The following is a 22,788-nucleotide window of genomic DNA, read 5'->3' on the forward strand; positions in this document are numbered from 1 at the left end:
AAAGAAAGCAGTCGTTAGTTATTTAGTGCCACCAGGTGGTGACATTGTAACATAACTGTAAAGCAGCACGGCCTGTTTGGTTAAAATAACCCATTAAGTGTAATCTAGTTTTGCATGTGTAGCAGCGGTAATGTTTTTAAAATATAACAGATGGAAACATATAGCTTTGATTTAACAATTAACATAACACTTAGAGGAATGACAACGCAGTGATGTTCTTTATTAAATCAACTTACATTTTATTGTTTAGTTACTTGTATTAGCATCCACTGTTGCAGTACAGTTCATTGTAATGTTACTCTACAAATATTTTCGCACCCTGACATATTCACACAATACTCACACGGACTTCTTTCACTAATGTACTCAACAACTTAAAATCATAGAATATTAGAAGACCACACTTTGATGCTTCCATGAAAAAGTACAACTAATCCATTGCTTTTTACGATGCATGAGTACACTTTGGCTCTTGAGCAGTACACCTAAAATCTCTGGTAGATGAAAGCTTAGAAACCACAACCTTGGCGTAGCACATTTATGCAGCTGGTTCAGATGATGGATGCATAACTTTAATTCTTTCAGTTTTTCTGGGAGGCAATGCCAGATATCTTTCCTTGCCCAAGGGCACTACCTTTGAGCGTCTCTGGGTTCATAAATAAATTATTAAATGAATAAATTGCTCTAAATGAATACCGTAACTGAATTTCAATTGTGTCAATTGAAATATTATTAATATTAAATTATGACAGAATTTTTAGACTTAAACCATCGCTCGTTCATGATTATATGTCTAGGTATGAATATTATCCATGCGCCAAGGTGATGGTTTAGTATCAATTTTGATCACTGTAAATAACTTAAGTGTGGCTAACTGGAAATCTTATTATTCTTAAAAAAAATACTACTAGGGTTATAGTTGTTTCGTACTATAGACTTCCTCATAATCAATATGATTAGCATATATAAAATATGCTGTTATATTTTTTTCTCATATAAAATTTTACATTTATATATATTTATTTATTTATTCTTGACTTTTATTCTGAAGGCCGATTTCCCCCTGTATAAAGGTTTATTGTGAAGGCGCTCGAAAGGATGTCCCTTGCTGCGAGCTGATCAGGTTAGCTCAGTGTCGGTAGTGATTTTCAAGCTTCGCAGCAGCGTATCGTCGGTAATGGCACGGAGAAATCACTTCTCCGAGTTCCTTTAATATGCTCCCTGTTTTAGGGATAAGGGTACCACCGGACCAGTCTCAAAATGACCACCGGCTTCAGCTCCGGTTCCTGCCGGTTCGCAGATTATTTTGTGATCTGCGGACTCGACACCGAAAGCGGGCTGGAACCCGACGAACTGTCCGGTAAGCACATTAGCCATCTGGGTAAATGTCGGGCTGATGCTGGGGCAAAAAAAATAAAATAAATAAGAAGAAGAAGAGAGGAATGAACGGGTATCATAACAAAGAGTCGGCGTTGATAATGAGACCGTAATGCTTTTTTTGTGCATGTCATCTATGAATTCGGTTAATGTATGTTTTCAGGGTAAATACAAGAGCGAACCCAACGCCAGGCCTAGCTCATCTTCTCCCAGCCTGTTTGTTTGTAATGCTCGATGAGGAGCGAAGGGGATTACTGGCTGGTTATGCCTCGTTTAAAGCGCTGACATGCATTTAAATTCAAAGGCTGACGATAGAGTCCTTGCTGCATTTCACACTCCGGGTGTATTCGTGTGAATTGATGCTGACGCTACGCAGTATACACATTTTACATAAGGAAACGCTTTGCCTACAGTGAAATCAGGCTTGGTGTTGTTGTAACACTGATGCCAGTGTAATCTAATTGCATGTGACGAGGCTGTCCTACTGTCTCGTGGCTTTCACTAGAGGAGACCAGGTACTCAGGTAACGACACAAAAGGTTACCGGTCAGATCCCACCTCTGACATTCTCATCATCTACCAGAGACCCTCGCTGAACATGTAACCATCCTCTTCCTCCTCTTGTAGCACACCCAGCTCTTTACAGACTATTACATAAATAGCTTAAAGATCTAATAAGAGGACAGCATGTAGTTACACACCTTGATACTGCTTTGATTGGAGACCGAGGTCCTTTTTTTGTTATGAGTTTACCTGCATGAGCATGGCTTGTGGATGAAATAGAGTTTTTTGTGAATATATGTGCATGTGAAACTGTGGAGGAAGAGTTCCTCGAAAGCCAGGGCTCCATACAATCTGTGGACGATGACAGCATGGCCACAGTGCTATTTTTTTTTTTTTTTTTTTTAAATTCTGAGATCTCCATCATTTTTCTCTCTCTTGCGGTAATATTGTCAGGGGTTTCCAGAGCACCTGCCTCTACTGAAGGGAAAACCCCCGAATGCTGAAAGAAAAATGCCAGTCCAGTCAGCTCACATGATGTCTTTTAACACGATATTTACATTCTTGAGCTGTAATGTCACCTAGCTGTAAGCTGAATGAGAGTGATCAACTTGAGGGGTGTAGGCTTCTTCTCACTTGAGGCACCATTCCAATTAGTGAAGCCATTTTTAAACCTGATTTTTAGTCTTTAGTTGCACTTGTCTTTTTTCAACTTGTCCTTTCAGTCCAGTGATTAAAAGGGATCAGTTTCAGCGAAGAGTTGATTTTAATCTCTTTTGTTATTTATTTTCTCTCCCGTATCTGTGTGATTTATTATGACTCAGCAGGTAGTGAGAGCCCCGCAGAGTTGCTGTTGTGGTTGAAAGAAGCGTCTGTTCTTCTCAGATGAATAACCTAACCAAAAATCCTTTTAGTTTTCAGAGCCTCAGCACCTCCAACTTCCTATTTTCACTTCCTTAAATTAAGTTCCTTTTTGCGTCTTTAGCACAAAATTCACTTTGAATTGGCAAAATAAAATTAGATACGTGCCCTGTTTTGCATTTTAACTGAGCCCAACCATGCGCCAAGCACGAGTTGTCTGAAGCGTCCATACTAATGCGGCGATTTGGCCTCCCATCGATACAATGAAGCTACATTTTACAGTTCCGAAGTAGAGCTTTTCAAAACATGCAACAAAGCACACACTGTGAAAATGACAGCCATGTATTAGTGGGGATATTGCTGTGCTGTGTGATTGATTTCCATTCTTCAAACTGTGGTTTGGTACCATTGTGTAGCAGCAAAGCTACAAATTAAGACGGCCCTATTGTGTAATTGACAGCTGTGTTGTTCTTCACTCAACACTCAAGACACTAAAATTACCCAGAGTGGGTAACAGCTCATTTTGGACACAAGCGAAAAGACACAGATGAATATATAATTTGCAGGTTGGGTTTGCATATTTTTAAATCACCTGCATATTGCGCCTGCATACTTAATGCTTCTGCGTGCGTGATGAGGTTTCTCTTAAGGCCTTCTGACTAGACTGAAACTTTGCTTCGATATGCAAACCGGGACTCTGAGGTCAAACTTCACTGATGTTGTTCTACTTACTGCATCTTGCTGCTGTTTACTGTAGAACGAGGTTAGGGGCTTGCCCTTATCAGCTGTTTCAGTCTGAGTTGAAAAGAGGAAATGGTGTGGAAATTCCATTGTTATGGCTTATGTATGATCATGTCAGCTAAACATGTGCTACAGGTATACCTGGGGGTTTACAGTTTTGGTTAGTTGTCCCGAAATATATGATGGCAAAAACAGTTTTGGCTTTAACCTAAGGAGATCTGGCCATCTGAAAAAGATGAAAGAAATCATGGATTAAGAGGAAGAAGACGAAGTAGTCACAACTTTAAATAAATAATCTTAAAAATTTGAATGTTACGACACAGCTGTATGTCACAGACCTTAAAAGACCTCAAAAGGTGATATCCGAAATGAGTATATGTTGACGTTATGAACAAGAAAACTGCACATATTTAGATTTGAGAAACATTTTAAATGACTTGAAGGCATCTTATAAGAAAAGATTTAAATGAAACTCTGCATGCCGGTTCCTCTTTCTCAGTATGATCCAGTGGTGATTCACGTACAGTCAATCCACAAAGAATGACCGAAACTTTCTTACAGCGTGGTGTTTGGCAGCTTAGGGAGGACCTGATTAGCATATGTATGACCCTGCAGCTTCACAGGCCACGCTGGAAGCACAGGGAGCTGAAGGATATAAGTACACATGCAGACAGGCTCCACCTATTCAAATGCTAAACATCTCTTTTGAATTTCCCAGGCAGCCTCGCTCTCTCCCTCTCTGTCCCCGAATCCGACTCGGCAAACAAATGAGGTTGAATGGCTCAACATGAAAGCTGAAAGCTTTAAATGCAAAATGTCGTCTTTCATATTTCACTCAGAGCTGTGTATTTCTGGACCTGGCCGGTATTTTAAAATATCCGTTTGAAAATGCATCAGTGAAGTTTTTGATGCAGTTTGAAGAGTTATTAGAAACCTCGCGATCCTCCAGGGCAAAGTGTACAGCTAAAATTATATGGCGCTCAATATAGGGGACCTCATACAAGAACTGGCTGTATAAGCTGGCGATGCTGTGCCAAGTGATTGATCCTATTATTGATAACACCTCAGTTTTTGTTTTAATATATCAAGCAGAAGGAAAGTGCTACTTTTTGTCCGCAGGACTGAAAATTTGAAATGAGTTGTCTCAACCTCACTGTTGGAGATATCAAACTGTTCTGGTAAAAAAAATAAAAGGCTGTAAGTAGAAGTTTGTAGGCAAATGCTTTGAGGTTAACCGCATATATCCCCCCCGCTGTGCATATTGGCGTGTAGCATGTAGCTACGGAGCTTTGAGGTCTGTGCACTGCTGCCAATGGGCTGGAACTACTGGAGCTACAAGAACATTCACAGCATCTGCAACTTGATGGTGCAAAGCTGAAGAGACCCAAGTTTCTTTGTTGTTGTTTTTTTAAATATTAAATTACATTTACAGTCTCTTTAAAATAGAATTTCAAATGGAAACGCCAAAAGTGGAAGCCTACTCCCCACTGATCATAATATCCAAGAACACGTGTTATTTTCACATTTATCTTGATTTAAAATAGCAAATATTTTATCCTTGTGCACAACTGTAGAATGGCTTTTAAACTCCACTTGCTGAATGATGAAGGTTTACATTCTTCCCAGTCATGGCAGAGTAATTAAACCTGCACATTCTTGTGTAAAAGGTTGTTTTTCCACCAGGTCAAATTTCTCCGCAGTTCAATCCCCTGGCTGCTAGCAGATGTGTGCTGAAATTTCAGGTTGCTGCGGTGTTAGACCAGGTTTTATGGCCCTACGGCATCTTCTCGCCACTCTGTAGCTAAGCTGCTGATATTAGCCTGTCTGGTATTTGTAGGTTATGTGCCATATTTCAGCTTCATTATCAAAGGTGAACCAATTTTGACCATTGAATCTGTCAGAGACAGTTTTCCTGAGGGAAGAGGGAATGAATACTACCTAGCAGTTACATTGTAGCTAATAACACTATTACTGGCGACTGTACAAGAGTGTAACAATGTTGAGTGGTGAGTGATGGTGGTTTTACTGCAGTGTTCAACATGTGGGAGTTAAAATTCAGTGGTTATTGAATTTCAGCTTAATTACCTTAAAGACGGAGCCACTGTGATAAGCTCTCCTTTGTATGACAAGTTGAAAACTTTACTATGGAAAAAAAAAAATGAAGCCTGTCCTGGTATAATATTATATCCAGGGAAGATATTTTTATTGATGTTGGTGTAGATATTATATTAAAAGTATTGACAGTCTGACAATACCGGGTTCGAGACATCTTTCTACAATAAATAAAGACGACTGCTGCTGTGGTTGCGCCTCTGGGTCAGTGAAGGCAGCTCGTCTGGTTTCCGAAAAGAACATCTAGTTGTAAAATCACCACAGAGGGTGTTGTATCTGCTGGTTTCTTCCCTTACTCAACACAGCCATTTACAAATATAGATGTTACAAAAGATGGAAAGTGCTAGGGCTACAGTAACCAATGGGTGATATAATAGAGGTTATCATCTTTTATATACAGTCTGTGAATTGACCATAGTTTAATGTGATCAGATGATGTGTTGACAGTTAAAAGAACTTGTCTTTTATTTATGCGGTCAGCTTGTCTTTTTTTTTTTGTATGTTGTACTACTGTGTAATGATAGTGTTTTTATTAAAAGGTCAATTACTGTTATGGGAATTCCTTAACATCTCGACATTTTTCTTAACCTAAAACACTAGCATAGGGGGATTTTTCACATATGCGATGACTAAAGATCACTTAATGGTAATTTCCACTGGTCAAAAAGTTTTATAGTCAATTTCCCAGTTCTGTTATTTATTTATTATTTATTATTTTATTTTAATGGGAACGATCTTTTTTTCGGGTAAAATATATGCAACGTTAGTGATAGTGTTACAAAACTGCAAACTAGTGTTCCAGAGTTAAACACTTTCTTACCTCCAGACTAACTAAGAAACACCGTGCTGGTGTTTTTGGCTAATAGCTTTTAAGTCATGTTAACAATTAAATTGAATGCGATAAGACAGCAACTTTGGTGTGTCGGCTTAGAAATCATCCCACACTGTAACAAGTGGGGGGAAAAAATCGAACTTATCCTTTTGTTAAACTCACAGAAAGCACACAGGGGACCATGAGCTGTGATGGCGGGGAGTTTAGGCTGTGAGTGAGCTATCATGTTCTGCCAGTGCCGGGCCCGCTAGGTGAATGAGTGTCGACGTTATTGCTGCTGAGCTGTTTTGACGTGTCAGCAGTCTGTACAACACTTTGTGCTGCAGGGAGTTTAGTCGTGTTTGAATATAGCTTTACAGTCAGGGAGGTGCATCCCTTTATGTCTAGCCTAGTGAACCATGCCATAGTAGGAGTGTGTGTGTGTGTGTGTTTGTGATCACAGGAGGGATGCAGAGCTGTGGGTGGTCCCTGGCTCGCAGGATGAGGAGCTCAGTGACGCTCTACTCCCACTGCTACCGGTCCACACTCTATTACATCACAGTCCATGGAGCTGGAGAATATGACAAAGGAAGATGATGTTTACACTGTAGCGTCTGTTGGTGTTTATGTTAACAAATGGCTTCTCCAGGTGAGGCAGTTGGCTTGTAATTAGTTTTAATTATAAAGATGAAGCTGAAGTGAACACCTGTCTCAGGCAGCTTCACTTAAGCCTCATGATGTAACACAACAGCCACATCATCCTATGTGGACAGCCGTGGAAAATGCAAATCTGGGAATGATATTTTTAGTTTTTGATAAAGCTCAAATTTAATATTGTGAAACTGTGGCTGTTTCCAGCCACATGTTAAAAATAGCATTTAATTATGGCCGTTGCATTTACATAAATGGAGATTTTTCTAGAATTGTAAGCTTTGTAAATTTGCCATAGACTCTTTGTTTCCACTGTGACATCTAGGTCATGACAAGTGATGATCTTAACCCTAACCCAGAGTTTTGGAGAAAAGCAACAAACTTGGATTGACTTGAATTTGGGAAAACAATTAAAAATGTACATGTTCTGAGAGCATATAGTCAAGGGGCATCCACACAGGAAACGACTAGCAGTGATGTGCCAACCAAAGACAACAGGAAGTCAGTGACTTTCTACGACTTCAAGTGAAAGTGAAGGGAAATGGGCGGGACCTGAACTAAAGTTTAATCAAATTCGATGTGAGAAGTTCAAGTTCTACTAGTGAAAGTGCAGGATACTGCATATTGACTTACGACAGGGTGGTAATTACATTTGAGGGTTACCTAGGCAACTGGAGCCTAGAATGTCCACTAATGACTGATCATCAACGACAAAGTGATGAGCAATGAGTGCATCGCTTGCTGTGTGGATGCCCCTTTTAGAGTCAAAAGTAGGGATAACTTAGAACTCACAGGGTTAACTTTTACTTCTTGGAATTTAATCTGAGTAACATTACTCTTCCTTCAAAGCCGCCTTTATTTAGTAAAAGCTCTGCATGTTTTTGCAAATGAAACGTTAGACCCTCATATGTGTTTTCTTTGGGAAGGACTGTTATGCCTGCTTTATTTTACACACCTCTGCAGTGTTTTGTTGTGGCTTCCTATAAGGCATTGCTCATCTGTGCTCTTGAGTTTCACAGTCAACAAACTTTTCTGTAGTAGCTTAAGAGCCAGGTGTTTGTTTTAAGTTGATTTTGTTATTCTCTTCTCTTATTTGCTGCACAGCCAGATGCTTCCAGATGTTTGTTGTACTACTGAACGGGTTAACAATCAGCTTGAATCCATCGTGCTCCATGTCTGCGTTCTGTCGTTGAGTTTGACCTACATTACATCCTCATGAGTAGCAGATGCCATTTTGCATCAGTTGTGCTGCATTTTACATTTGCTTAAGGAAAATCAAATGACACCTAAGTGCTTTACATAAGGTTGTTATGAATTATCACCATATGTAATTATTTTTAATTAATAATCTTACTGCCTTCAGTTGCTGGGGTTTTTGTAGTCTGAGATGTGTTCCTGGCCTAGTTTCTTCCCCGTGGGCTGTTTGGATATGAAAGTAACCAAGAAATTAAAGCACTTAATCCGTAAGACTTTTATTCCCTTGCCAGGATCTGTGTGTCTGTACTGAGGACTCTAATGTGAACCTGTTTGTCGCGTCAGTCAACACTTTTATTAATGTCCGATTTAAAAAGGAGACTTTTGAATCCAGCGGATACTTTTGCCATCTGATGTTTCCTATTGATATAACTTTAATCCATCATTTTCAAAAAGTTTAGCTAGGGTTCTTGGTAAAATGCTAATGTGCAGCAGAGCGAATTAATGCAATCCTCCAGACTTGAGAAAGCGATCGTTTCTTGTCTGTGTGCACGTGTCATTACTGAGTCATTTTATAAAAGCTGTGTAAAGTGATTTTCATGGATCTCACAGGTCACAGTAGCCTGATAAAAGCTTTATTTTGAAGGTGATGTCGCTAGAAAACAGTCAGTGGCATGTTTTGGGTTTGACATGCTGCTGTAATTTGCTCTCATTGATGTTTGTTCAATGCGATGCACGAGAAAGACAGAAATGATAACTGGCTGGAAGGACTGCAGAGGGTCTTTTTTTTGTGCGTGTAAAATCTAAAAATCGAAACTGAGCTGCAGAGCTGCAAAACAAGGGTGCTCATTCATTGTAATCTAACACATGACTCTTTGCTGATAGCATCTAAACATTGGCGCATTTTGCCAAACCATGACATGTTTTCCAGCATGAAATTGAATATGTTTTAGAGCGGATCACACATATGGAAATAATTCCCAAAAGGACTTCAGAGAGGGTCTTTGTTAGGAAGTATTTGCAGGTTTGGATTAATCCACATTCACTGTGCTCGGTGAGTACTGAGTGCAATGTATGTGGACTGTGTAATGCTAATGATGAATGTGTCACCCACTTCAAAGCTGTGACTCATTATTGTGGTTATTTATTCTTTGTATCCGGCCACAGAGATAACACTTGCTACATTTTTTAATTGTTAGTAATTGACAGCCTTATTCTTACATTCGTGGAAAAAAAGAAAAATGCTACACCTTTCTGCTTGGAGTACTCATGAATAAAAGTTTAATACTGTATGGCTCAGTTTCCCAGACATGGATTAACCCTAGCCCACTTTATTTTTTTTAAGCGGAGGCCTTTAATAATCCATGTCTGGGAAACCAGACATGGATGTACTTGGTAAAGATTTCAACAGTTAGACAGTAGTAGACTAACTTTGTCAGTGTGTGCATGTTAGTTAAGGGTAGCGTTTGGCTGAGAGTGCTGCTGCTAACTTGGTGGTTGTGAATCCCTGTTGTTGCAGCAGTATGGATTTGCATGATCCAGTAAAGAAGAGGAAACTGTGACACAGCGAAACACAGCATCCTAGTGTCATATCCCCTCCAGTTGGCTTGAATTAACATACCCACCTGTCCCCAGATGCGATAATGTCCCCCGAGTGTGCAGCTTGTTCTCAGCTGCGTGATCTGTTAACACAACATAAGAAGTGATGCGCTACCCATTAAGAAGCAGGCTTTTAATTCTATTTTTTTGTATTTGTTGTGTAGCTTTATGCCAGTATATAGAAGCTACTAAATTCAGAGATGGGGCCAGAGGAAAACTGGCAAGGGGAAATGAAGGTAACCTTCCCACCACACACACTTCTCTTCCTGCTAACTTAAGTTCAGCTTTAACCCTTAAACCCTTTAAACCCGGCACACTTTATTTCCTCGGCAGCCCTCTTTTGTTGCTGCACAGCTGTGTTTTCAGTTGTTTTCTGTACAGGTGTGGGGACACGTCTTTTCTGTTTTGCACACTCTTGATTTCTCTTCTCCCCCTCCTCCGTCTCCCTCACCTCCTTCAGCAGCAGCTGAACAACGAGCTGATGTTTGACAATCACTGCTTCTGTTTCTCTCACACACACACAAATTCAGTGCTGCCTGCACTGCCATTGCTTGGTCAGTGTTTACTCTCCCCCTACGCTCTGAATGACTTTTCAGTACTGCCTTGGTATGTGCATCACTTCTGCTTAGCTCTGGGTTTGAATCAACTCAATTTGCGCTTCTATGACTGATTATTTTCCGTGTCCCTTTGTATTGCCAATAAAGCTGTCAGGAAGCATCGAGATATGTTAAAGTTGGCTATATTTCATTATTTTTTTACGATCTAATTTGAATTATCGAATGCTGCTGTTTGAGTGTATTTTCCTGTTTACCTTCTGCAGCAGGAGGCTGGCAGCTTTATTTGATGCAATACAATTTTCCTCTCAAGACAAATATGCTAATGTGCTCTTTCCTCTGGAGCTGCAGCTGACATTTTTAAGCCGACTGTTCTGCTCTTGCGTCTGCATCTGGAAATCTGGTTTCTTAACTGTTTGTCTCCTGTTTTTTTTTTCCTTTTTTATTTTTTTCTGCACTCTCTGTTTGTTTGACTTTCAGGTGAGAATTTTGAGCAGAGTCCACTGCGGAGAACCTTTAAATCCAAAGTCCTAGCGCATTATCCAGACAATGTCGAGTGGAATCCTTTTGACCAGGATGCAGTGGGCATGGTATGGTATGATGCTGATACAACTTAAGAACCCTTAAATTTTAAACATTTTTTTGGCTTTCTACCAAAGGCAAATCACCAGGCCTGCGATAAAAATATTTCACTTGGATATAATATTGAAAAAATAGAAATGGCCATAAATAACAAGCAAGAGAGAGATTTCTGTTAGGTAACACATACTCTTATAGGGCATCCACACAGGAAGGAACAAGCAGCTGTGTGGGAGACATTAAAAAGTCATTCAGATAGGAAACAGACAAAATAGCCTGCGTCTACATGAAGTGGGCTGATCCCAGGTTAAACTTTTTCTCAACTGATCTCAGCTGATCGATTTAAGGGACCTCTAATGGGAGTAAAGGATGTAGCTGGCATATGACAGGGTGGTAAAAACATTGAGGGTTTAGGTAAACATACCGTGGAATAACTGGTAGTGATGAACTGTCAGTGAAAAATTGATGTGATGATCAAATCACTTGGACCCCTATGGTTTTTGACCTTGGAAAAATCCTGATAGGCCTTAAGAATAAGACAGATCTGTTAAGGAGCAAATCAACAATTCTCCATGTAAAGCATGTATAAGTATTTTTTTGAATGCAGTGAACCATTTCAATGATATGAAGATATTCTATAGTAATTTTGTTTTAACTTTTAAATAATTTTTGCTGTTGTGTCTGTGAGTCAGGAGATTATTAATTTGAATTAAAGACACGCAACGAGAGGAGGAAAGCGATCTTACCGCAGTCTCTAAAGCTCGGAAATGAAAACATTATATCATGCCTGTTTGATCTGCAGGAAATAATTTGAATCTATCCAGCTACAGTTTCATCTCCATGATGAGCCCTTTGTCTTTGTTCAGCTCTCTGAATCCTCTCCTGTATATCCTTTTTGCAGCTCTGTATGCCAAAGGGTCTGGCGTTCAGGACGCAGATGGACTCTCGGGAGCCTCAGTTCCACTCTTTTATCATCACCAGAGAGGATGGCTCTCGGACCTATGGCTTTGCCCTCACCTTCTTCGAGGAGGTGACCAGTAAGCAGATCTGCAGTGCCATGCAGACTCTTTACCACATGCACAACGCAGAGCAGTATGATATCTTGCACACTCCCACCTCCCCACAAGGACCCGAGGACCAGAGACGCCAACACACCACTTCTCGTCCCATGCTCCACGCCGCGCCCGCCATCTCTCGTTTGCAGCGTTTTAACTCGTACGACATAAGCCGCGACACGCTATACGTGTCAAAGTGCATCTGCCTGATAACACCCATGGCCTTCGCTCAGGCCTGCAGCAAAGTGCTGCAGCAGCTTCATCAGGCTGTCTCTTCCCCACAACCCCCACCCCTTCCCCTAGAGAGCTACATCTACAACATCCTCTACGAGGTTCCCTTGCCACCTTCTGGGCGATCCCTCAAGTTCTCAGGCGTCTACGGGCCTGTGGTGTGCCAGAGGCCAAGCACATCAGAGCTGCCTCTCTTTGACTTTGCCATCAGTGAAATGTTTAATCTGCTGGGGGTGGAGAACGTTCTTCAGCTGTTCACGTGTGCCCTGCTAGAGATGCAGATACTGCTCTACTCACAGCGTAAGTAGCTGGTCTGCTGGCCTAAACACATGTTCATCATCCACGTGCATAAGTAGTAGTCATACTGTAGTCAGGCTTGAATTTAACATTAGTTCGTACAGTTCATTAAAATTGGACATGTTTTCTAAATAGCTGAAAGGACAAACTAATTGTAAATGATATGAAACATCTGCTTCTCTGCGGGTGGTGAGGTCATGTGATCCTGTTAGTAAAGTCGTGTCTCAAGAGATCTCTCTGGAGCTGGGGGACATGTCCCTGTCATCCCATGAGACTAGGTATTATCTGGGGAGCTTGAAGGATGTCTAACAAAGGAAACGGAATACTTAGATTGCTAATCACACAAAAATGTTGTTACACTGTATATTCATTCTAGTCTTTTCAGGCATATTTAGTCTCACTGTGTCGTTATTATTAGTTACAGGAAGAAAATGTAAAACATTATATGGTCTAATAATAATAATAAGGCCTGTGTTAATCTTGGTCAGAACTCATTTGCACAACATATTGTCCATATCAGAAATCAGATGTGTTTCTACTATAAACAGCTGGCTGCCATACAGATAAAGTTATTAGAAAAATGTTCTGAATTCCCTGGTAGGCAGCGTAGTACCTTGCTATTCACATTACAGGTGTAAGAAATGTTGTCAGAAATGAAGGGAAGAGGGGATTGTTTGACAGAGAAATTTCCAAGGTTTTGGAAGCCTTGCTCAGAGGAATCTGGTGTTTGAAACAATTGTTTTAAGCATATTATTCCATCTCGTGCAGGATAACCTTCCTTAGTCTATCTATGTATCCTGTGTCCTTGGGAAAAATGCTCAATTGAGAAAAACAATGCTCAACTGAGGAATTTAAAAAAACTACTTCAGCAATGTTCAGTAGTAATACAAATCAGTTTCGAGTCCACAATGATCATCTCACATTAAATTACCGAATTTTATAGGCTCTGTTAGCTAGAAAGATGTAGTTTTTGTTCAGTGTTCACCATTGAGAGAAAGTGCGTGCGTGTGCACAGAGAAACTTGGCGATCCCTTAAGGATGGATCTGATGTTCTGATGGGATTCATTACAATTGCAAGCGAAAGCAAATGGTTTACAAAACTGCAGGGCCCACAGGAGGGAGAAGCTCTTAATGGGGAAAGCTGTGGTGTTGCTAGGCAACCCGGAGACAGGGAGGAGAGAAGTGATGCAGGATGAGTATTATTGGTTGGAAGTGACATCATGGTTCTTTTCACCCCCATAAGGCTCATCACTGCAGAACATGTGAAGGGTGTTGTGGAGAGTTAAGCCTTGGCAATCTGCCACTGAGGAAGAGCTGAGGGATTTTTACGAAGGGACACCACACACCGAGGCGGGGGATGCTCTGCAAATAAGGAGACGACAGTGTGTGGCATGTGCTAAAAATAACGCTGAAATTCTGATTAAAGGAAAAAAACAGCGTAGATAGCATCTTTTCCACAAAGCTGTAGAGGACAAGATGTTCAAATACAATCTGTTCCTTCCTGTCCTTCCCAGACACTAACACTACTATGTGTGTTGTTACTACAATTAAGATGGCACTTTTTATGTTTGTTTCTTGGTCATTTTCTGACATGAGGTTATTGAAGTCGAGTGTGACAGGACAGGTGAAGTCAGAGGGACAAAAAGGTGTGAAGGAGAAATGCACAGATCTGAGGTAGATTAAATCATGAAGGTTGTAGAGTCCAGCTCAGAGTTCCTCCAGTCATTATGTTGAAGTGTCCTTGAAGCATAGAGTAAAGCACTGCATGAATGTTTGTGTGAATGTGACTTGCAATAAGAACGTGCTTTGAGTGCTCAGTCAGAGTAGAAAAGCACTATGTAAGAAATCAGTCCATTTACTATTTAACAAATCAAGTTTAAAAACAACAAATATGACGCTGCGGCCCTGTCTGCACGTTCTGTGTTTTAAGGCTGCCGCACTATTATACAGAATCACGCTGGGCTTTTAGCAACACACAAATAATCATTAAACAATGCCAGCTTTCCAGTGTATCATCGTTTTCAGTCTTTTCCATGAAAAATCTTGTAGTCTTTGTTGTTGTGAGGGGACCGAGTCACTTAAATTGAGAAAATTATATCAGTTTATACTTAAAATATTTAGTGTTCTAGGCTATTCATAGTAAAAACTGAGCATCTGATCTAGGATCTCTCTCTTATACAGTTGTGGTCAGAAGTTTACATAAATTTGGGCGTGAATGTCGTGGTACTGCAAGCTTTTAATGATTTCTTTGAACTGTTCTTTTTCTAGGGTGGAATGATTGTACAGTATACATTGTTTTAATTTATTTTGGATTTTCTCTAATCTACAGTCTAAAGGGTCAAGATTATGAATACAGGTTCAAAGGTATACTTGCATTCACCTTAATCTTTTAATAAATGGTGCACAAGGTTCTAAAATGCTTTTAAACTTGACAAGACCAAGGTCTATTAACTTCTTGTTAGTCGTCATGTTTGACAACAGTACACTACGATATATTTTCTCTGTGCCAGCAACAGAATTGTTTGACAGAACTCATCAGATTAAGCAATACTCAGAACAATGAGAAAGTCCAAGGAAATTGGTGAAGATCTAAGAGAAATGTAGATTTACACATTGGGAAAGTCTCTTGGAGCCATTTCTAAACAACTGCAGATTCCGGGATCGTCAGTTGACTCTGTGCCAGGAACCAATTCTGCCAAGAAGACCGGTTAAATATCCACCCAGTATTCTTCTTTATAGCTACCAAGAGCGCCTGGTTGAAGTGCAGTTTGCATTTGACATTACGTATGTTTGACCCTGTGGGAATAAAAAAAATAAATTATAATCCAAATAAATTCAAACGTTTGCACCCAGTTCATTTTTTTTTAAGTAGTATGCTGTACAATCACTCCACCCTGGGAAAAGAAATCACAAGTCTAAAATACCTTGACATTCATGCCCATGAATGTCAAGGTATTTTGTGCCCATGACCACAACTGTAGTCAGGCTTCAGGTTCATATCATCACTGCTGACTGATCTGTGCCTACTGGCAAATAAAATGACATTTACCAAAATGAGTGACCGATGTTATCTGTTGTGTGACATTAGCTAAATATTTAAAGATGGTATGGAGACCCAAAAGACATCAAAAGAGTTTATTTGAATTTGTTTCCATAAAACAAAATAAAATCGGCAGCAAATGATATCTTTAGGATCTGTGTCAGCCCAAAATGTCACAAAGGTTCTTCCTTATTCTAAACTAATCTACATCTGCAGAGAAAGCACAGAGTGTTTTATCTTGTTTATTCCCTGTTAATCACTGCTAATATAGTAATGGCTCAAAACTAGCAAGTGCCCTTTGTTAGTGACACAATCTGAGACTGCTGCAGGAAGTTGTTCGATCAGAACAGTGCTGAGTTTCACTTCTATGTCGTGTATATTTTAAACCTGCTGTACTTCATAATTTACCCTCACTAGGCGAACTCTTCCGTCACAGCTTCTACCACTGCTCAGTGTGGATAATTCTAAACTGGTGAGGTCATGCAGCTTTAGGTGTAAGCGACAATGCTTGACCCTTTGTTCAAGTGGTTTCTTGTCAGTGGCCTAGTTTAAGAAGGAGATGGGTGATGTTAGTATTCATGTCCCCATCCTGGGAGAGGAAGCCTGCTGAGAAGAGGGATGAGGGAGAGGCCCAGGCTGGGGTGAGAGTCTCTTCTCATGGACCAGCACATGACCAAATGAAGGAAAGGTATTTATTTTGGCACCATACCGGGGGAGGCAGAGCTGCTCCCAAATCTGCAGTAGGTGTCAGCGGGATAGAAGAGGAATGCAGATGAGGAGGACTGGACACATATTTACATGTATACCAGTTGGCTCAAGTGCAAAAGCCTGAACTCGGAGGAGTGCTGCTGTGTGGAGTCATGATAAAGGAATTTAATGTTGGCCAGAGTGCCAGCTGGCAAGCTGTGTCACACTTCAGAGTCTGGATCCTCCAAAAGACGCCACAAAAGGCCCTCCAGTGGAGTTTGTGTTCAAAAGAAATGGTGGGGCCTTACAGGAACCAAAACTTAATGTGTGATCAGGCAAGAGAAATATGCCAGTTTATCTCTAGTTTGGTGCCTTAAAAATGCTGTGTGTAATAGGCTGTCATTTAGAGTGGCATTGCAACAAGGAACAAATACCATACTTAAAGTGATTCAGATCTCAGTTGATAATAAAGCACCCAGGGCTGCTCAGGATACATCAACTGTGCTCTTCAGAAGTCATTCCCTGTCATTCTGGTACAGCGAGTTTGCTCCATAAAGGTAGACAGGATCCACATTCTGTGTGTCATAACAGCTAATTCCTTAAAGGTTGGTAATCAATCCAGCTCATTCCTGTAAATACAGAACGGAGAATAACACAAGAATTTTGTAACAAAGTATAAGCACTCCAGTTAGGTCACTCACATGTGCCATCGATACTGAATCTGCCCTCAAACTGCCACCATCAGCCAAGTTTTACCTTTTAACCCCAGCCAATAAGTGATCAAGCAGATGAAAGGTCATATATAACACTGCTACTGCAAACATAGCGGGATTAGCTGTCTCGTCATGTGGTGCAGCTGATGGATTTCAAACTCTGAGAGCAAACAGAAGACAAGGCAATAACAATGTAATCCTATTAAAATAACATTCAAACAGTCATGTTGAGTAACCTCTGTCATACGCTGTTTACTGGCTCGAGTATTGCTTAGGTTTCAGATATGGGGGAAGTGTTGTGCAATATATTTTGTTTAGTAAATGCATAAAAGCATCAGCATTTGGTAAATTTCCTAATGGGGGAAACGACAACGATCAACCAAGATTTTAAAGATTTGATCGGATATCAGATCAGACGATGAACCTGATGTCAGAGCTGTATTTGCTACAAACACCCATCTTTATCTTTTGTCTGTTTGTGTGTAACAGATTACCAGAGGCTGATGACGGTGGCAGAGAGCATCACAGCCTTAATGTTCCCCTTCCAGTGGCAGCATGTGTACGTTCCCATCCTGCCCGCCTCCCTTCTCCATTTCCTCGATGCTCCTGTGCCGTATCTAATGGGCCTCCACTCCAATGGGCAGGATGACCGCACCAAGCTAGAGCTGCCACAGGAGGTACATTCAGAGAGCAGTGTCTGAGTTACTGAGTGCAAACCTTCGTCATGTCTAATATTTGACTGTGTTACCGCTCCAGAAACCAAATCTTTAATTTCATGGTTTTATTTGTTCTTATCTCACAAACTGTGTTGCAGCTTCTGCACTGATTTGATTTGTGCTTTGCTGCTTGATATTTTTATTTCATTTCAGCCTTATGTTGGTGTGATGATGTGTTGTTGCAATAATAATGCTGCTCAGTATGAGAAAACATAAAAGTTCGTGTTTGGTGCAAAGCATAGACGTGCTAATGCCATAGCAGTGTGGGTCTTCAGTTGGTCTAGGTGAAGTAGAGCCGTTCGTGACCGGGCTGTGGGATGGCTGAATGATGATCATCCCTTTCACTGATGATTAATATCTTGTAAACAACCAGATTCTGGGTCAGGGCCTTGCGAGAGACTGGTGACTTGTTCAGGGTGTAACCTGCTCATGCCCTATGGCAGCTAGGATAGGTTCCTCCCCACCGCGACCCTGAATTGGAAATGAACTGAATTGAACTAGACCTTTTCTTCGTATAACCTACACAGTGTACTAAGTATAGCAGAGTATTTCGGAGTCAGTTATTGCTCTTTTGATCGTGTCAGCTTTATATTTTCAGTCATCAGTGACCTTTTTAATTCAGGGGGCTGGAATGTCCAACTGAATGAAATGTATAAAAACAGGATCTATAATATTACAATACTATAACTGTCTGTAAAGCTTTGTTAAATGTAATATAATCATTACTCTGCTATTTCTCTTATTCCAGGCAAACTTGTGTTTTGTGGACATTGATAATCACTTCATTGAACTGCCAGAGGAGTTGCCACAGTTTCCCAACAAACTCGAGTTCATTCAGGAGATCTCCGAGGTGCTCATGTCCTTCGGCGTGTCTCCAGAGGGAAACGTTTACTCCAGCGACAGCCAGGCCAAGTACCGGGGCTTCCGAGCAGCTGATATGGTCTCTGACAAGCGTAACGGCAATCTGGCCTCACCCCTCAACTCCTACCTGCTGAGAGAGAATGAGACAATTGCCAGACTGCAGGCTCTGGTCAAGCGGACAGGTGTCAGCTTAGACAAGGTGAGAAATGATGTAATGTCGTTAATTAAAACGGGCTGCAAAAATAACCACGTGTGACTCACTGGGCTTAGTTACATCACCAAGACTGATCATTTAAGTAGGTAAAAATAGGAGCTTTAGATTGGGCACCAGGTCTACGAATATATTCATATTAATGAATTTATTGACAACTGGAAATTCATTTGAAAAGTTTTAATTTTTAGGACAGGAGCTCAGCTTGATTAAAATATTTAATGGTCCTCGTCTTGGTAGAAAAATCATTGCAGTAAAAATACATTTTCTTCTGGAATTAATATATTTCTATAAGTAGGTAATTAACTCTTAGAATTTATATTGATGAGTGAAATCTGAGTTAAAGTGCATCCATAACCATCAGTTACTAGCAGCATTGTTGCAGTAAGGGACAGCAAACATAAGGGGGCGCCCTCTTACACCACAAACACACATGTTTTGTCAGTACACAAAAGGAGGTGGTTTGCTTTTTAAAATATTTTCTCTTCCTTTTAAATACACCAACTCATTTCTGAGTCGTGTGACTATTTTTCAGCTTTGCGGTACATGAATAAGATGCACTCAGTCTAAAGACTGACGGATGAATTAATGGATGCTTCGAGAAGGCCTCTGTACAGCGTAAGCAGCTTATGCTGTTGTGGGCAACATTAGCTTTCCTTGAATGGATTTGCACATCATCAAGGTCTGACCTTACTTATAATTATTCCTATCTAAAGGCACGGCTGAATTCCTATTAAAGAAACAAGGCCCTGATTAAATGGCGTTCCAGGTCACGTCAGTGGATTGGATATTTTCCTGCACAGTGGCAGCCCTGCTCTGTTATTTTAGCTGCCTGGCGCTGGCATCTGTCCAGCTGACATGCTGACATGTTCAGTTAAAATGAGGTCATAAATCAAGACTCATGTCCTTGGCTATCTTTCCCATGACCCTACTTCTTCATCACTATAAATGTGATAAAAGTCACAAGAGGTGACGTGAAAAATAGATGTGCTTCTCCTTCTTTTCTTCATTGAATGAGCGTTTTCCTTTTTTTTGGACCGTTCTTACTTTGTGTTCTTTTGTATTGTAATCGGTCAAAACCAGCATTTACAACAATGTTTCTTAATGTTGATGCACATCAGCTGGAGGTCAGAGAGGATGCCAGCAGCAACAAGGATGGGCGGGTTCAGTGTGACGAGGAAGAGTTGAAAATGCACCAGCTCAACATCCAGGTGCGCGAGGTCTTCGCTAACCGGTTCACCCAGATGTTTGCAGACTATGAGGTGTTTGTCATCCAGCCGAGTCATGACAAAGAGTCCTGGTTCACCAATCGAGACCAGATGCAGAACTTTGACAAGGTAAAGTGGTATAGCTGCTTTGTTAGCAAAGCATAGTAATGATTTAGCATAATATATAGGTCGTGTCCAAATTCATGGGCTGCATCCTCCTGAGGCCGCATTTGTAGACCGATTACGTCACAGCGACGCGCCGAAGGCTGTCCAAATTCGTAGACTCCTCCGAATGCAGCCGACAAATGCGTCCTCCTTTTCCCCGAATTTGAAGGATGGGTCGGGTGTGTCCTTCGTGGCCTACCATATCCCAGAATTCATAGCGCGGCCCAGCCAAACTCCAGTTTCCAACAATGGCGGCCGCTACTAAGTTTTAAAATTACTCATACTAATCTTTCTGGGTCACAAAATAAACTTTTAACATATTTTCAGGCGAGAAAGTAGCTGTGTAAACATCAAATATCTGCTCGGTTTATCAAGATATCGCATATTTGCAAAAGTGCTTCGACGTTTTCGGAGACGTCTGCTACCCACCAGCTCGATAGCTAGCCGGGAGCTCGAGGGTTACTGATGCGGCCGAGAACGGCACAACTCCCGGCACACCATTTTCAGATCACCGCGGACTTTCGCTGCTCGGGTTAAACGTAATTTATAAGTCACTTAGACAACCTAAAAATGTTATTGTTGGGCTTTTTTCAGTGTTTTGTTTGTTCATGAGTAAATCGGTTATTCGATTAGATTAGATAAATTAAAACTTTATTAATCCCCCGGGTGGGTTCCTCCTTGGTTTTTACACAGCTGACTAAACGTCAAACAGAAAACTGATTAAACAGAAGTATGAGACAGTCGAGAATTTACGCCAGTGTCCTGTTATATTTTAGATAGCAAGGAGCAGACGGCTGAGTTTATTAAACTCCACCGAGACAGCGGTGACGCTAATCTGAAGGCTAGACCGTCCAATTTCACGGCCGTTTACTTCCGGCCTACCCGACCTTCTGAGGACCCGGCCCACGTAGACCGCGAAGGCCGGGTCCTCAGGAGGATGCAGCCCATGAATTTGGACATGACCATATGTAATCTTTATATCTTGTACCTTTGTGTCTGTGTGCAGGCCTCCTTCCTGTCTGACCAACCAGAACCCTACCTGCCCTTCCTGTCACGTTTCTTGGAGACGCAGATGTTTGCGTCCTTCATCGACAGTAAGATCCTCTGTCACGATGACGAGGAGAAGGAGCACACGCTGAGGGTGTTTGATGCTCGCGTGGATAAGATCCGCATGCTGAACGTGCGCACGCCCACGCTGCGTACTTCTATGTATCAGAAGTGCACAAACATCGAAGAAGCAGGTGAGGAGGAAAAGGAGGAACATTAATCTGTATGGTGGGATTGTTTTCAAAGCTCCAAATGTTTTAATTTGGCTCTCTTAACTCTTGATAGGTTTGCACTTAAAAAAGTTGCAGGTTATGCATTGAGAATGAACAGCTTCACTGGAGTGTCTTTAATTTAAAACTATTAAAAGAAATGAACCTCTGAATGTTTGTGATTGTAATTAAAGAAGCATTTAAACTGCAGAACTCAATAATCTGCAGTGTAGTCATGTACGAATCTGACAGACCTCTGGAGGTTTGCTGTCTTTAGTTACCTGACTGGTTGTTGCTGTCTTGCTTGCAGACACCCTGTTTAAAAAGCGTCTTGAAAAAGCTGACTTTATCGCTCCTGGACCTCATGTCATTGAGCCGGAGAAGGCCGAGACCGAATTTCGTAATATTTGTTCTCATTATCTCAACCAATCTAGGGTGGTGGTTCTTTCAATTATGTGTGCAATGTGTTAAGTTAGGTTGGCTCATAGAGGAATTATAGACTTCCTTTAACCTTGTATTTGGAATAAGTCACACTTGCAGTGGTTTATGCAGGAAAGCTTTTAAAAGCATGGACGGATGCTCTTGCTCATTCTGCTGAGTCTGGAGAATGTGAAAAGAGAAAGGGGTGAATAAGAGATGAAGCAAATGTTACCATGAACTTTCCACATATTACTGTAAAATAAAAAATTCCTCTATGAGATCCTCACTGCATTGCACACGTGACAGTTTTTCCAAAGCTTGGTGATCTGTTATTGATTTTTACTGATATAGTCGCAGAAAAAAGTTTTCTAACCCTTTTGAGATATTTGTGCAAGAATTAGCCCTTACTGAGTAACTTAGGAAGCTTATTATGAGGTTTAATGTCATGATTTACGTCTGTTTTGCCATCACTGGACATCAGTGATGGCCAAATTTAATTCAAAAGGACTCGAAGCAGGCTCCAATACATAATCGAAAGTCATTTTTGTCAGTAAATAAAAGACAGTCTCTTTTCCTCATTTTAATTTTAAATCGGGTCAAATTACTCAAAGTATATCTCAAAGGGTTAACAAAGCCTTTCCTGCAGCTATAATGTAACATGTACAGGTTAAAGGGTTGATGATGAATCCTATACAGGAAATTACATTTATGTGAATTCCAACTTCACCCAGCCAGTGTTTTTCCACCGTTTTCATGATGCGCTTTCGCAGCTTCAAATATCTCACACCCCCTGTTTTTTTTGGCTTTTGTTTTTGTTTTTTATTGCCATTTTGTTGTCTTCTTTTGAAGACAACAAAACATCTGCTCTGAGCCTTTTTTCTGTCATTTCTCTTGGTTCTGTGGGTGCTTTTTATGTTTTCTTTTCTGCTGTCATCTGGTTTCTAAATTT

At 40.8% G+C, this 22,788-nt stretch overlaps 1 protein-coding gene across 5 annotated transcripts in view; it reads left to right on the forward strand.

Annotated features, from left to right (window-relative positions):
- Window positions 1-1,099: 1,099 nt before the first annotated feature.
- The window catches only part of dennd5a (DENN/MADD domain containing 5A), a 34,672-nt gene continuing 12,983 nt past the window's right edge, over window positions 1,100-22,788 (forward strand). The window contains exons 1-9 of one of the 5 annotated variants that reach the window (XM_084934525.1): window positions 1,100-1,360; window positions 10,011-10,082; window positions 10,881-10,990; window positions 11,881-12,565; window positions 17,492-17,679; window positions 18,467-18,778; window positions 19,912-20,127; window positions 21,170-21,404; window positions 21,730-21,819. In XM_084934525.1, the coding sequence (XP_084790651.1) occupies window positions 1,261-1,360; window positions 10,011-10,082; window positions 10,881-10,990; window positions 11,881-12,565; window positions 17,492-17,679; window positions 18,467-18,778; window positions 19,912-20,127; window positions 21,170-21,404; window positions 21,730-21,819 (2,008 nt within the window). In that variant the 5' untranslated portion in view covers window positions 1,100-1,260. The remainder of the gene's footprint in view (window positions 1,361-10,010; window positions 10,083-10,880; window positions 10,991-11,880; window positions 12,566-17,491; window positions 17,680-18,466; window positions 18,779-19,911; window positions 20,128-21,169; window positions 21,405-21,729; window positions 21,820-22,788) is intronic. The other 4 variants (XM_084934504.1, XM_084934518.1, XM_084934510.1 and 1 more) reach the window with 4 other exon arrangements.

The sequence above is a fragment of the Perissodus microlepis genome, chromosome 1, assembly GCF_051167445.1.
Source record: "Perissodus microlepis isolate ML-2025 ecotype Zambia chromosome 1, ASM5116744v1, whole genome shotgun sequence".
NCBI lineage: Eukaryota > Metazoa > Chordata > Actinopteri > Cichliformes > Cichlidae > Perissodus > Perissodus microlepis.